Source organism: Natrix helvetica (genome assembly GCF_964273705.1).
Source record: "Natrix helvetica genome assembly, chromosome: 1".
In the NCBI taxonomy this organism is placed as follows: domain Eukaryota; kingdom Metazoa; phylum Chordata; class Lepidosauria; order Squamata; family Natricidae; genus Natrix; species Natrix helvetica.
The window spans coordinates 37441319-37458542 of record NC_138548.1 but is presented as its reverse complement, the minus strand read 5'-3'; the positions used below and the strand labels follow the sequence as shown (position 1 = coordinate 37458542).

The window sequence follows — 17224 nt, the reverse complement described above, 5'->3', positions numbered from 1 at the left end:
CAAGATGTTCTGAGTTTAATTTATTTGTAATTGGCAAAACAATCCAGTTAATTCTGATAGGTAACAGGAATTACAATCATTAGTTTGCTACCTGTTTAAAATAACTGCTTCTTTTATTTCATTTACAACAGCCTTTCCAGGATGTTGAAAAGGTAAGTCATGTATTTCCATCTTATTTATCTCTTCAGAGCTAGTTATTTTGTAGCAAACATAAAAATTTCAATTAGTTGTGTTGTGCACACAATTGGGGATGGTTTCAATGCAGAACCCTCAGGCCAATGGAGGAGATCCTAAGTGAGTTGAGGAGTTTGTAAAATAACTTCTCACCCAAATGCTACACGTATGCATTTTTATGTTAATTGATAACTCCCCAATCAATCTCAGATCTTTTATTATACATTGTTTCTAGTGTTTTAGTATCCATTATTGTAAATTGTGTTTTGCTGCTTTTTAAAATTTTGATTATATTTGAATGTTATTGGCACCATTATTTCAGCTTTATATATAGTTTGTTTTTGTTATCCTGAAAGCTTAAACATCAGATAACTAAAATGGGAGTAGAGGCTTTGTTTTCTCTCCTCTACTTTTACTCTGCAATCCCTCTACCCATCCACTTTCAAACCATGTTTAAAATGAAGCAAGACAACTGTAGCATGGGTTATGGAGCAAACCAGATGGGGCATGATTAAGCATCCCACCTGCACATAGAATTGGGATTTTGGAAGTTTATTTTTTTCTAATGGAGTTATATTTTCTCATTTCACAGGGGAGAAAATATTTTCTGTACATATGGTTGTAATTTAAGAGTATTGTAAAGGAGCACATTAGCTCAGAATGGCAATAAGTGCCCTAAGTGCTTGTAGAAGATTGCTTTATTAGATTAGCATCCATGAAAGTTCACTTTCAGCAAAGATAGGATGGGAGAGAACTCAGCTAATGTTTAATATTGCTTGTTGAAGCTTCATGTGAGTAGTTGAAGTTGAATGGTGTGGACTGTAGACTTTTGGGAAATAGGGAAAAGCAAGCAGATGGCCAGCAAAGAGTTACAGATGAGTAATTTTTGTCCCCTAAAGGGCTTGATATATTTTAATACAAAGCTGAAAATCCTAGAGAGACGTCACCAACGGATTAGAGAAATGAAAGCAAAGCATGAGTTGTTGAAAGAGGAATTGGAAGAAACAAAGTGTAGGCTGATGTTGGATCCAAGCAAGTGGAAAGGAGAATGTAAGTATTTATTTAATGCTAATAGCGAAAGTGCTTGATTGACAGAAAATTATGAAGAATGGTACTACAACCTGAATATTTTAATGCAGTGTTTTGATCCAGAATTGTTAAAGAGCTATAGGGATAGATATTAACTGCCTCTATCTCTTTTCATAATTCATCCTTGTACTCCCTCTGTCCTAGCTTCATGTTAATTCAATTTTAAAACATGGAGTTCTTTTAAAATATGGTGGCAGAGCAAAGTTAACAAAAACTAAACATTTAAATGAATTACATTTATTAATGTATTTATTTTAGATTTAAATTCGAGAAAATTTAAAAGATAACATTAAAAAAACCCATTTTTTAAAAAAAGGGGTTAGCAAAAGTATCAGCATTTGATTCAGGAAAAACATTTTTTTTTATTGACAAGTCCATGTTTAGTGTACCATCAGCCTCTCTGATTATTTCCTCTTTCCATTAATCCATTAGTAAAATGTAATTGTTACCTCTGCAACCAGGCCCACTATGAATAAAAATCCCATCTCAAATTTATGCTGAAATTCAATCAGTTTTTTACATATGTATGTATGTATGTATGTATGTATGTATGTATATACACACACATACATACACATACACACATACACATATACAGTACATATACATATACATACATACATACATACATACATACATACATACATACATACATACACCTCCTTGGACCATGGAAAGGGTATAAAATTATTCCAAACAGTAGCTAAGACCTTGACTGAACTGTGCAACAGATTCAGGAACCCCAATTTTTTTTGGATCCCCACTAGGTCAATTAGATCCCTCCTCTTGGAATCTTAGAAATTCTTAATGCATAATGCTGGTTTAAGATTATTACATTATTATTTCTAGAAACTTGTTTGGATATTAAACACCTTCTGTTTGTTTGTTTTTTATGCTACTAGTTGAGGTTGATCCTGATCTCGATAAGGAATCTCAAGATTATCTGGAGGCATTAGAACAAGTGACGAGTGATCTAGAGCAATGTGTAAATCTCTGCAAGTCGCATGTCATGATAGTCACCTGCTTTGATATTGGAGTGATTAATGACATCCAGGATGGAGCACAAGAAGTGGAAGTTTGAAAACATTTGTGAAAGGATTTAAGGCAGTGGAACAAAACTTTCAAAGGAAGGAAGAAAAATAGGTGTATTGGAAAGTGATGGTGGACGTGTGAGAATTTATTGCGACAAGGAATGTTGTGGAAACCAGAAACTGTCAAGGAATTGGAATGTTCTAAACCTTTATGGTGCCTCAACAATCTATGAATTGTACAAAGCTTACCATAATTTCTAAAAGAGAAAAGCAGAAAAAAATATATGCCGAGAACTGTTTGAAAAGCGAAGTGCCTTTACCATTCATTTGTGACTTGTTTTCTTAATTTTCTATTTGTTGTTAGAACTGAAACCAGCAAATCAAAACAAATCATAAAATGTATTCCTATGAAATATTTTCTACTGTATAGTGTAATTTATGACTATATGTAAAAACAAAACAAAAATTGTAGCAAAAGCAATAATTATGTTTTCATACCTGAATTTGCCTCCTTGTTTCACGGAAAAGCTGGTTTATGTAGCAGAACAACAACAAAAAATTATATTGTAATTGCTTTTTCATGGTTTAGGATTTGATATATTTTTATGAACATTATCTATTGGAAAGGTATATAATGACATTTTGGAACACTTCCTTTGTATTCAGTTTTGATACTCTTTTTCAGAACATGACGTACATGCTTTTTCCATGTTTTTCTATAAAAATATTAGGGCTGAAATGTTTGATAGACTGATCTGTTACATTTGTCAATGGAAACACCATACATTTGATTCAAAGGGTGCCTCCTGATTAACTGAGCAGCAGATTTTAAACTTTTGTTTAAACTTATTTTTAATACAAGGAAAAGCTGAGGACAGCATGTGGCATACTGTAGCATTCCCTGTTCTCTCTGCTACTTACATAGATATGTCTGTTCCAGGTGGTGCTTATTGCAACATACCCGTGCATGTTTTTTTTTTTAAGAAAAACAAAAGTTACATTACATTACTTTTACCTCTTCAGGCCTTTTGTTTTTATTTATGTGCATTTAAATGTATTTACCATTTAATTGATTAGTAAAAAAGCCAAAACTCAAATAGTTGATTGGCCAAAATTTCTTTTATCAGACAGCAGTTCTAATAAATATTTTAACCAGTTAGGTAATTTCATGGGCAACATTCCTAAATTACAAAGTCCCAAAATGGTCTGTGATTACTTGTTGGTAGGTCTGCCATAAGAGCTAGGCAGTGAAAGCCTTGGTAACAAAGGTCAACCTATAGGTTTTTGCACAGACATGATTGCATAAAAGACCCAGTGGCTTCTACTTCTAGTCAAATCCAATTTGGGAGATAAATTTTTTTCAACGGTGACACTTTACTCCATTATTGTAGAGCTGCTAGAAAGAGCGTTTGAGGTAGCAAATTACCAGGTAGGATATGGGTCAAGCACCACATCAAGGTTTTGCTTCTGAAAATGGCCTCCAAACTCTTTGACTAGATGAAAAGAACTATGAGAGCTTTTATACACATGTACAGTATGTGTATTATGTAGTTTTGCCCTAACTCTGATAATTAACTGCATTCATAACTAACCCCCTTTCCTAGAATTTCTTAACCAGGGGTTGGCATCATGGAATCTCTTACCCCAATATATCCATCTTGGTTTTTTACCATTGGAAAAGCTCCTCCCACCATAATTACTGTCCCACTGAACATGCCTGGGGTGCCTGGTCATTGTTCAATCTTGGACCAATGACATGTTGAATTGGGGAGGGATGGTGGGGTATCGAGTTGCCAGCCCCTGCCTTAATCTAGCTTGATGAAGTCTGTTAACTACACTGTGGCTTTTCTCTCTTCTGAGCGCAGGAAAAAAAGAGTTGGTTCCAGACTTAGTCACAGGAGCAGACCCTCTGAAATAAATTATTTACTTTGATTTCAGTGGGTCTACTTGTTCTATGACCAGACTGGATCTAGTCCTCTGTTTACAGCCAAAATCGCACAGAAGTGGGGTAAAATGTTTTCTTGGGGGAGGGGGGTAATTATTAAGTTAGGTCCATATTTTTGTATAGTTTTAACAATAAATATAGCATTTGCATTTTATGAACTTTGAAAGACAAATATATCTTTTTACAGTTTTTCTAAGGAAGGCAAACTCTCAGGATTGTTTCTAGACATGCTGCATGAATTTTGTGCTCTTTCTCCCTTTCTTTCTATTCTTTTTAAATAAAGCCACTTTCCAGTGGAGACTGTTGATAAACCGTTGCCAAACAAAATAACTTTTGGAAAATTTTGATAGTGTATGTAATGACTGCATTTCATAAGGAACCATATTTTCTATCATCTTACTATGTACGGGATTGTGTTTCCCCTCCAGATCCTTTGTATAAATGTATACAACAATGGCTTGCTTCAGCTTTTCCATGTGAATAAAAAGATTTGTCTATTGCTACCCGTTTTCTTAATTTTAATGAGTACTCTTGTCTTCTCTAGCAGTAGGGAATGGGATACTTTTACTTGCCATCCTTAAACGAACCAGGGTAAAACAGTAGAAAGTGGAAGTTCTAGTGCCCCCTTAGCTATGAAAGCCAGCTGGGTGACCTTGGATCAGTCATTCTCTGTCAGCCCAATTCATTTCCCAGGGCTGCTGCTGTTATGGAGAAAATAAGAGGAGGAAGGTATGTTGGATATGTTCGCTGCCTGGACTTGTTTGTAAAAATAATAAAGACAGAATACAAATAAGTAAAAATAAAAAGTCCACTGTATATGAATTAAAATACATACATAGTAGCTAGGATCTCTGTGATTTATATTAAGTAATATGTATATAGATTCAATCTGGGTCGGTCACTAGGACCAGAGGTTTAGTCTTCAAAGCTTTCAGACTTGTGTTAGAGCCCATCCTCAGGGGACTTCTTTCGGGGGGGGGGGGGAGGGAGAGAGAGAGAGAGAACACATACTTTCCTTATTAGAAAAGTATGAACTTATAGATTCCTCTCAACTATTCAATTCAAAAATGAGCAGGGATTTTTGAATCCATAAAGCCCAACGATAGGAAGAGGAACCATTGGTGGTGTTGGTGGTGGAGGAGGATGTGTAGTATAACTTTGTGGGAACCATTATTGGCATGACTCTTCTGTAAAGGAATAGAAATTCCTTTATATTCAGGGAATATAATACAGATAGTCTTTGACCTACAACCATTTGTTTAGTGATTGTTCAAACGTATAACCGCATAAAAAAGTAATGTATGACCTTTGCAGCATCCCCATGGTCACATGATTAAAATTCAGATACTTGACAACTGGCATGTATTTATGACAGCTGCTGTGCCCCAGGATCATGTGATCACTTTTTGCAACCTGACAAAGTCAATGGTGAAGCCAGATTCACTTAACAGCAATGTTACTAACTTAACACCTGAAATGATTTACTTAACAATTGTGGTAAGAAAGATCATAACATGGAGCAAAAATCAACTCCCTTGCCTAACAACAGAAATTTGGGGAGTCATTTGGGTCATAAGTCAAAGATTACCTGTAGCGTGAATTGGTCAGTGTCCATTCCATCCTGTAAAACAAAAGGGTAAAGGTAAAGGTTCCCCTTGCACATATGTGCTAGTCGTTCCTGACTAGGGGGCAGTGCTTATCTCTGTTTCAAAGTTGAAGAGCCATCGCTGTCCAAAGACGTCTCTGTGGTCATGTGGGTGGCATGTCTAAATGTCGAAGGGGCATGGAACACTGTTATTTTCCCACCAAGGTGGTCCCTATTTTTCTACTTGCATTTTAATATGCTTTTGAATTGCTATGTTGGCAGAAGCTGGGACAAGTAGGGATTTGAACCGCTGAACTGCTAACCTTTCTGATCAACAAGCTCAGCATCTTAGCCACTGAGCCACCATGTCCCTAAAACAAAAGGATAGAGCCATTTTAATAATAGAATGCATTCATGTGCTTTAAAATGCCAAGGTTGAGGCATTTTGAATTTAAGAAAAGATGCATTGATCAAGTAAAGTTTAGAATAACAACAACAGCTGCAGCATGAAATGTGTATATATTTTCAGTACTTTTCTGTAGAGTTAGCACAAAGCTCAATCTATAATTATAAATTCTAATTATTTGTCCTTTTGTATTCATACACTTATTTGAAGAAATAACAATTACTCAGAAGGTAAACAGCCTCAATTACAAAATCATTAAGCACCGAGCTATCAGTTAAAAGGGATCAATTCTTGTTGCAAAAAAGGCTACAATTGAGACAAGTAGATCAATTGGCTGATCTCTCTTAAGCAGATGCGGGAACAGTGCAATGCAATCCCAGAATTTCATGGGATGGAGGCAGGATTCTGTCACTGGATAGTAGAAATGAAATTTTGTTCAGGAGCTTGCAAAGGGCAACCTGGAAATGGTATGTTCAATTTATATTGTAGCAATATCTTTAGCTGCAGATGAATGATGGTCTATGATGAGTGGATTGGAAAGCATTTATTAATTAATCACATTTATATAGCCTCTCATCTCACTGAAGACAACTTTGTGTGGCGCACAACAGCATAATTTTTCCATCTATTTCCTTGCTTTTTAAAAGATTTTTTTCAAGCACAAATCATCTGCACACAGATTGGGGCTATGCAGTTGTCTTTAAAACCTTAAAATCTACCAAATAAATTGATGCCAATGATTGAAAAATGTGGTTACAAAGTATATATGTGAATGATTTTTTAAAATGATTTTAAAAACAGTTGGGGAAAGCGTAGGCTCATCACATTCACTCCTTCCTGCACACAGGGGCTCAGATCAGTCAAAGAAATTAAACATAGAAGCTGGGCAGGAAATTGGAATTCTACATACAATCTCTTTGGCCTTTAAGTCACAATGAAGTTTCAGACAGGAAATCGAGGAAGGGAAATAATTTCCATCAGACTGCACGAGCTAACTGCAGATGAATCACCACCTTGGTAGCTTTTGCTCAACTAGATGCCCTCTCAATGGGTGGGTTTCATCTCATCTAACTAACATAGCCATTGCCTAGAATGCTGGGAGATGAATTCCACAATTCTGGATTAAAATCAGATTGGGGAAGCCCCTATTGGTGCTTTCTAAAGATCCCCATCTTACTTTTTATTTCTTCTTGTGCTATATCCGTCATTGGACGTTGGCGATCATGTTGGCAATCCTATTTTTATCAACAGCCACGCGAAAAAGTTCTGCTGAGTTTTGTCCAAACAAGTTCCTTAGATTTTCCTCTGCTTGGACCTCGTTTGCCTTCGATTTTTTTCCCTGGAGGATTAAGTGAAGTATGACATATTTTTCTGGGTGTTGCATCACATGTCCAAAATATTCTAATTTTACTTTTTTATGGTTTTGACTTTTTATCATATCTCTTATGCAAATAGAGCAAATGGAAGTTTGTAAAGTCTATTCCATTACAAATACTGATATTAACAAATGTGGAAGCTAGCGAGCAGCTGAGTAGAAAATCTCTACAGCCACCTCTCAATTATTTTCATAATCAGTGATGTGGGGAGGTTAATGGATTTTTTTTTTAAAAAAATTGTTTCCATTTTGACTGTCATCCTGGAATTTTGAAAATAGTTTCCTCTAATGTATGTATTTCCAAATAAACTTTTTAACTGCCCTTATTTCCTTATTGTCATAGTATGGTCTCTCTCTCTCTTTTTCAAATCAAAGGCAATCTTTTAAGGGCATCTTACATACATTTTTACCTTTACATCGTATGTACATATGATACATTCTTTCCTTGGCTCATCTTTCATGTATAGCTTTTTTTGCTTGAAAAAGCCCAACATCAGAAGATTCTGTTCAATGGCAGAATCTATTATGGCAGATAATGCATTTCTTCTTCCATAGAAATCAGTTACAGATTTCTTTTCCATCATTAATACCAGCTACTTTCTTTGTTCCTCAAACTTGCAGGAATGAAAGAAACTTTCTACTTGTGAACCATTTCATTAATCTCTGATGAGTGTAGGTGCATTTACCCACAAAGTTGTTGTTGTCGTCGTCGTCATCATCATCATCATCATCATCATCATCATCATCATCATCATCATCATCATATTTACATGGTGCTGTCTTCTATATCATAATCCAGCCTGCATTTGCTTTTAACTGACCCATTTGGACAAGACTGTTGTATTACAAATATACCACATAGGATAAGACTTAGAGTAAATGAGCAATGAGTAAATGAGTAGATTCTTTTAATATGAACCTACTGTCTGCTGAACTGCCACAATGGGCTGTAAATTATCCATTGACTTTGTTCTTCAAGATAACCTTTAATTTATTACATGGCTTCCTTTCTTGTTGTATTTGTGACTCCCCCCCCCCTCCCCATCAATTTACATATGCTTATTCTTAAGATATGAATCAAGACTTATTTGTGGAGATGAAATTGGAATCATGAGCTCAAGGAGTGAAACCAGACTGTAGTGGGGTTTTTTTTTTTACTCACTTCTCTATCAGATTTGAATGATAGAAAGCTTTCAATTGCACACTTGGAAAAAGTCTATTGTTTATATATAAACTTAATTTGCTCCATTCTGAAAATATATAGCAAGCATCAAGGAACAGAGAAGAAGAGAATTTTCCCTCTGAACTAAAAATATGCCTGAAAATTCCTATCTTTTTTGTTCCATTTGAACTGAATGATGCTGAGTTATGATGTCATTTGCTTGCATGGAGTTTAGCTTACTGTGAGAACTCACATTATGAGTTTAAAACTCCGGTTTATTCTAACAGATTAACAGAGTTGGAAGGGACCTTATAGGTCATCTAGTCTAACTCCTCTCTGCCCCACCCAAGCAGGAGACCCCACAGCATTTCTGTCAAATGGCTGTCCAGTGTCCAAGCCTCTGAAGGCAAACTTCTGAAGGCAAGCTGTTCCATTGGTTGATTGTTCTCATTGTCAGAAAATTTGTCCTTATTTCTAGGTTGAATCTCTCCTTGATCAGTTTCCATCCATTATTCCTTGTGTGGCCTTCAGGTGCCCTGGAAAATAGCTTGACTTCCTCCTCTCTGTGGAAGCCCCTCAAATATTGGAACCCTATCATGTCTTCCCTGGTCCTTCTCTTCACTAGACTAGCCATGCTGAGCACTTGCAACCATTCATCGTCTGTTTTAGCCTCCAGTCCCCTAATCATCTTGGTTGCTCTTCTCTACACTTTTTTTAGAGTCTCAACATCTTTTTTATAGTGTGGTGACCAAGACTGGATGCAACATTCTAGGTGTGGTCTTACTAAGGCTTTATAGAGTAGTATTAGTACCTCACTTGATCTTAATGCAAGTTATTGCATTGGCTTTTTTGGCTGCCACTGTTACGTCATATTTAATTGGTTGTTCACTAAGACTCTAAGATCCCTCTCACAGTTACTGCTATTAAGGCTAGTTTCACCCAGTCTATATGTGTACTTTTGAGTTTTCTTGCCTAACTGTATATTTTTGTGCCCATCCAATTTTGATTTATTCAATTAATCATGGTTAAGCAAAATAAGTTTAAGTATGTTGTGTGAACATAGCATTTACATTTATCTTCAAAGGAGGAATAAATGTAATATATAGGAAAATAACAGGAGTTAAGTATTTAGAAATCTATGAAGGAGATTTCCAGCTGCATGAGCTTAAGAGTCCACCTAGTCGGCATGGGGTCCAGGATCCAATCAGGTACATTAGGATACCTTACCACTATGTTCAAAAGTTCCATAATCCTTTTTCATTGTTACTCCCTCAACCTAACATCCGCAGCTTGTCCATGTTGCATTCATTGACTATCTGATCCTCTGGAAGTGATGAAATAATAATTTAAAGTAATGCATTTAACATGACAATGACTATGAGCTCATGCAGGTTGGACAGATTCCACATGGAACAAATAGTCCCTAAAGTACCCCTGAGCTATATAGGACTTTATGGGTCAACACCAGCACCAACTTAAACTAGTTACTGTCATTATAGTTTGTAGGTGCAAACTCCAGGTCTGAATCTCCCCTTATTTAATTTCAATGTTAAATTCCAATATAGTTGATGGGGAGAAATAACTGCTCTTTATTTTCATTTTCTCATGCAAAATTGTATGAGTCTTGATCATGTCTTCTCCTATCCAGCTTTGCTCCAAGCTGCAGTGTTTCCTCATAGAAATTGTAGGGGAAAAGCAAGGTGATCTAGAAGGTGGTGTTAAATATGTCATAAGTTTGGAGTCATTGTGTTACCGCAAGTGATCTAAGTCCAGCCTCCCATGAATTCTGTTGACTCTTATCAAACAGCAATTTAGCTTTGACTATTAACTGACTATATTCTTGTATTAGAGGTAGCAATAATAAACTCTTCTGTGCTTTGAACTCTGTGAATGCTCCTGATTATTTGCACCTGACAGAAATGTTGCTGTAACCACCTAATCATTTTAGGTGTCTCCCCCCACCTCATTTCTACAGCAGCCTTTTTTTTAAGTGGTGGTGACTAGAACAGAGCATACTTTGCAGCCTCATCATGGATTTATGTAGGAACATTACTATATTGACTGTTTCATTTTCAATTCCATGCATAGTGTTTGTTAAGATTGCCTCTCCTGTGTTCCTCCATATATTCAAAATCTATGAGGGCATTTTCTGTAAGAATAAATTGAAGATTTTTCTTTCAGACCAGCTTTTGATTTTATAGCTCTTAGGAGTTGGTTATTGTTATTGCCTCTGCTTTTTCTCCTTTTATATTCTCTCTTCCTTTCAAAGAAATAATTTGTGTTGCATTTTTGTGTTTTTATTGCCGGGCTGTTTTTGTTTTGATTGCAAGCTTTTGTTACCTGCAATCTTTGCTTTAAAAATCTTTGCTTGGAGGGGAAGATGCAGGTTACGGTATGTTTTATTATAGAGGCAGAAAAGAAAGGCCCTAGATCTAATCTCTAGCTTGTCTATATCACATGTCAAGCCTTTGGGAAGGGAAAATGTAATTGCTGACCCTGGGATTGTGTACTCCGATGATCGCTCTCCATAGCATTAAGCTACAAAAAAAGTCTTTCTCATTGCAGGTTGGCGAATTCATTCAAGGGAAGATGTACAGGATTCAACTTTGGGAATACATAAGAGACTTGGTGCTTGGATAAAAAATAACACTAAAGCACGAGGGAAGGGAAGCTTGTAATACCATAGTACAAATTTATCCTGGAATGCAGAGTTTCAAAATAAAGAAGCATTGGGCAAGGTGGACAGAAAATCAAGAAATTAGGGAGGAACAAATGAAATAAATATCTATTTTTTTTTAATGAAAGCCAGAGAAATAAATTGTTTTAGACAAGAATCTGTAAATGAATGTGCAAAGATCCATGACAGCCTGCGTATTCATAAGATGTTACCCTATATCAGTGATGGCAAACCTTTTTAGCACTGAGTGCCCAAACCGGAACATGCGTGTGCATTTACGCATGCCGGAGCACCGGAAACCCAAAGACCAGCTGGCCAGCACACGCATGCCTGTTTTGGGGGCATTCTGGGGGATGTTTTCAGCTAATTTTGGGACATTTTCAGGCCACAAACAGCCTGAAAATGGCCTAGAAAGCGGCTCAAAAATGGCCTGAAAATGGCCAAAAATCCCAGTCTGAAAACAGCCCCAAAACCGGCCTATTTTCTGGTCTTTTTGGGGGCCATCTTCTGGCGCTTCGGTGCCCATGAAGACCAGTTGGCGACGGTACATGTGCCCACAGAGAGGACTCTGTGTGCCACCTCTGCCATCTGTGCCATAGGTTTGCCATCACAGCCCTATATCCTCTTTATGCTACATTGTATTATTTTTATGAGTTATTGTGCTTTGGGAGAAGAAAGTCTACAGCATTATGGTGTCCAACTGGATTTATGAGTGAACTAAATCGACCAGGTAGCTACTAAGCCCAAGAAGTACAAAAACACCAAATCATTTTCCTTTTCCTGCCATTCTTGCCTTATGTAACCTATTCTTTTATTGTATTTATTTATTGCATTCATTTTCAATATTTTCTATCAGAGTTCAACGAAGTGTTCATGGGGGGTTTCTTCTAATTTTATTCCCCTGACAACAAACCTGTGAAGTCAGCTGGACTGAGAGATTTATAACTAGCCCCAATTCACTCAATGAACTGGCTGAGCATGGATTTGAATGAATCTACTTAATCCATGCCTACTATTTGTGATTATATGGCTATACTGCTAAAATATTACATTTCTGAAATCCTTCCAATACTGTCACTTGAAGCAAAGAAGAAAATCTTGCTTAGCTGTAATATAGACATTCTGGCTGAGATCCAATATTATGTAAATGAACTTCTCTTTGTGCAATGGGACTTCCCTTTCCTAATCCTTAAGAGTGGATTTGGGGGCCATGCGAGGGGAAAATAAGTTGGAAGACAGAGGCTGGATTTTATGCCCATTTCTCTCATAGAAAAGACTCCCTCATGATCTTGATCTATAGCATGAATATAATTTATTTAGCATACAACTTTTTCAGAGCTCTTTGATAGCCTTCAGAACTGGGCAAATGCTTTGAAAGATACAGTATGCATTCAACTGCCTAGACATGGACATGAAACTTCTTTTTTCAAATCTTTATGGCATCTTTATCCAGACCCACATGGTTGCTTGGGGTGATGCTTCCTGCTTTCTATAGTTACTTTGCTTGGCTAAGGAAGTCTAATAGTCTAAGGCAGGGGTGTCAAACTGGATTTCTTCAAGGGCCATATCAGCATTGTAGTTCTTCTCTGTGGGCCAGCTGGCGGGAGGACAGACCTCTCCAGCAGCACCCTGCCAGCCAAAATGGGGCCCAGGGGGGCCTCATGCACTCCCCGTCAGAGGTGGGTTGCTCCTGCTTCAGCTCGGATTGGCCAAACCAGTAGTGGTGGCGGCGAGAGGCTCCACCCACCCACTCGTGCAAGCATGAGTGAGCCAGTAGCACTGGGATTTGAAACCCACTTCTGCCCCCTGTGCCCCATTTTGGCAGGCAGAGAATTGCAGGAGGCCGTCCAGGCTGAAAATGGGCCACGGAGGGGCATATGCAGCCCCCCGCATGCCTCTTTTTGGCTGCCAGAGGCACCATGGGCTGGTCCTTTGCTATTTCCAGGCTGGCCCCGTGGGCCAGATTTAAGCACTCTGTGGGCTGGATTTGGCCCACAGGCCTCGAGTTTGACACCCCTGGTTTTAAGGCAATGATCTGGGGAGATAGGAGGAACAGCAAAAATCTAGACAACCGTTATGCAAAAGGTATCTCAGCCCACAGAAGGAAAAGAGGCATGGTGAACATCCCAGAAGGGATCTTCTTAGTTTTGGGGAAAGCAAAAATAAAAGTGGGGAGAGAAGTACTTTCTGACTTCTGTTATTATACTTATAGTAAAGGTGATATTAGCACTTATAGTTTGTGCTTCCTAGACTACTACAAAGGGGTGACATTGGTCGCAAGTTGGAAAGCACTTTTTCCCTCCTTTAAATTTACTTTCCCCAAAACTAGGGAAGGTCTCTTCTGAAATGCTGGGCTACTATTGGTGGAAGGATACCTTTTGTATGATGACTGTCTAGACTGCAGCTCTTCCTCCTGTCCCCCAAAGTCATTCCCACATACCATTACAGGAAGAATGCAAAACAAAGTGACTGCACATGCATATGAAGGGTGCCACAGTTGGGAGCAGCTTCCAAAGCAGCCGCAGGGTGAACATGAAAAAAGAAGTATCTCTTTTAATGGTCTCAGAACAGGTGCTTCACACCTCCCCTCCTCCTGTATTCTGGAGCATCTTTTCCAAAGGATCTACACAGCCCTAATAGTCATTTTGTTACTTTTTTCATTCTTTTTTTTCTAGTAATTGTTATTGTTTTTCTCTTTCCCGAGTCCTGCCCGGAAAGGGAGCGGCTAATAAATCCAAATTTATTTATTATTTATTATTATTATTTTCAGCATATGTTACAGTCGTTATCTCAACATTTTGTACATTGTCATATCGTCTTATCTATACATGTTTTTCTCTTTTCACCATATATTACAGTCATTATGTTAACATTTGTACCATGTTATATCATCTTATCTATACCTGTTTATAATATTCTGCTTCTATATTTACATACTTTTATACACAGTTCTATATGTATTTATATATATTATTTTTGGCTTAATTATTTCTCTTGTTTTCTAACCATTCATACCAATTATTCCAGATTTCATAATATTCCGATTCCTCTTTATCTTTTAATTTTAGGGTTAATTTGTCCATCTTTGCGCAGTCCAGGTTTTTTTTAATCATTAATTCGTCCGGGGGGGGGGGGTAGTAGTTTGTTTCCAGTATTGAGCGAAAGCAATTCTAGCTAGAGTTAGAAGATGTGTTAGTAAATATTGAATTTTTTGTGTGTATTTCCCTTTGATTATTCCCAGCAAGAAGGTTTCAGGTTTATATTTTATTTGTTCTCTCGTGATTTCTTGCACCCATTTCCAATTTTTTTCCCAATATTTTTGTGCTTCTGTACAAGACCACCACATATGATAGAATTTTCATTCTTAATGTTTACATATTACTCATTAGCACTTCAACAATAAGTTACTCATTAACATGTCATAATAAAAAGCTTTAAGTATTTTTTTTTTGAAATATTTGAGGCAGTGTGCTGTTTTTTGCTCAGATTTATGGAACTTTCTAAAGAAGTATATCTCTAAATAAGTAGTTTCCCTGCAGAACATTAACTATTGCGTCCATTTTTCTGGTACTGATATATTGATCAGTAGTTTAAAATTGCAGCATTGCAGTTCTTGGGCTGCAATTTTCTGCATTCCTTTGGGATTTACTTCTGAGTAAACACACAAAAGACTAGCTTAGTTGTTGTTTAATGGCTAAGGGAAAAAATATCAGATGATGTAATATCAAATAAATGGAACTTTCACTTGGTAGCATAGACTTGTATGGAATAAAGCACTCTGATCCAGAATTCATTGATATATGGAGCTATTTTATTTTCTTACTAAATTTGCACCAGAGATAGGGCACTGTGGATGAATAGCCTGAATTAATTACCAATGACTCTTACTAAGAAAGTGCTAAATAACTTCATACCAGGAAGGAAAGTGATGTTGGAAACCAAAGCATTCTACAATGTAAACATGATATACATATGGTAAAAAAACCTACAACAACACTAAAGGGGAAAATAGAATTTCTGTAGATTTTTGGTGGGTAAAAAACATGGCTTGATCAAAAGAAAGGAATCCATAAAAATACTTATCCATATACAGGCAGTTCCCAGCAAAGGCATGTAATACAGAAGCATGTGGTCTTGAACCAGTTAGTTTCTATTACACATTGCATGATAGGCATTATCTTTCTACTGTCCATTGTTGCTAAAGCAATTGCAGGTGTGTTTGATTTTTTTCAAGCTGCTTTGCTTTTCTGCAAGGACTTTACCCGTCCTAATGTACTTATTGGTCTTTTCTTTTTGACAATCAACAGAAAGAAAACTTAAGAGAAAGGACAATCAGGAGCTCTGCAGAACACAACCCTTGACAGGCCTGTTGGTTATAGGATTCTCTTTACTCATAATCCTTGATTCTATAATACTGTTGTGTATTAAGCTCTCCTGCCATAGACTTGCCTGCTAACCTCTCCTGCCATAGACTTACATTGGTCGCTCCTGATTGGCCAAGATGCACCAGCCAGCCGGCGGGAGAATCCAGCCACCTGATTGGACTATCCCCTGACAGCTCGACTATAAAAGAGCTGTCAGCTGTCACTTGCTTGCTGTTTGCCTATCTGACATTTGCCGTACTTCTGAGCTGTTGTCACTGTTTAAATAAAGGTTGTGTTAGCTTCAACCTGCCTTGCCTCAGTCCCTGTCTGCCTCGTTCTCCCTACAGAACAAATACTATATGAGATCACTTAGAAGTGGGTCATTTGCAGTCTAAAGGATAATTAGGAAAGTAAAATCAAAACTGTAAATCAGGAAGATGAGTATAAGTAAAAATCCAGACTGAAATTTGGGGCTAAAGGATGCAGTATGTCAAGATATTGATTTGAACAGCAACTGAGATATGACAACTGATGATGATGATGTTTGTCCATGGTATTCAAAGAGGACCTTGACATCTAACAGGTTGTGGGCTGTCCATGATGTGTCCGCAGTGGCTGGTAAGGCCTATATGGGCACAAAATGTTCTGCCACATGTTGGGCAGACATGTGTGGGCATCATTGTTGCAGCATTTGCAGCTGTGGTTTTGCAGAGTGCTCTCTTCTCTTGTGCCATGGTTGCTCTTCTGTCCTCAGATGTCTGGCAGCCTTGGTGGATCAGCTTGTGCCATGTTGATCGATCTTGTGCCAGGGTTTCCAAGGAGGTGATGTTGATATCCAGGAACTTGAAGGAGGCTTTCAATGTTTCTTTGTATCACTTCCAATAGCACCATGGCAGAGTTCAGGAAGACTTTATTGTATTGTTTCAGCTAGAACAAGAATCCATGCTGTTCTTTCTTTCTAAGAGTCTGTGGAAGCTTGGCAAACCACATATCAAAAATCCCAGGTTCCACAGGCAGGACTGAAAAAAATTCTAGTTAAAACCATAGAAAACTATAGTTGTTGGGTTAGTACTATTGCTGTACTTTGATACCTGTCTTAGTATAAGGCACTGTCCTTTGTATTTATGAACTTCTAGCTTACTTGAGAAGCTGTCTAGTTTTTTAAGTGCTACCAAATTTCAGTGGTTCTGAACCTGTCTGTGCAGCAAACAGAAAATCCTTGGTAATCCTGTGGGTAAGGTTGATTACCCACAAACTGCTACATTCCATAGTTGGAACACACCAGCATATCCTACATCCCTCAGATGAGCTCATCCAACATCCTGGTCCCAAGCGAACAGTCAGGTCTTCAATGCTTCCTGAAAGTTAACAGGGTTATGGCAATTGAATTTCAGAGGTGAGATCACATAGCAGCAA

The 17224-nt window shown here is 37.6% G+C and overlaps 1 protein-coding gene across 4 annotated transcripts in view; it reads left to right on the top strand.

Annotated features, from left to right (window-relative positions):
* The window catches only part of KIF26A (kinesin family member 26A), a 171168-nt gene extending 166426 nt beyond the window's left edge, over positions 1 to 4742 (top strand). For all 4 annotated transcript variants that reach the window (XM_081945354.1, XM_081945353.1, XM_081945352.1 and 1 more), the window contains 3 exons: positions 132 to 152; positions 1074 to 1224; positions 2166 to 4742. In XM_081945354.1, coding sequence (XP_081801480.1) covers positions 132 to 152; positions 1074 to 1224; positions 2166 to 2344 — 351 coding nt within the window. In that variant the 3' untranslated portion in view covers positions 2345 to 4742. The remainder of the gene's footprint in view (positions 1 to 131; positions 153 to 1073; positions 1225 to 2165) is intronic.
* The last annotated feature ends 12482 nt before the right edge of the window (positions 4743 to 17224 follow it).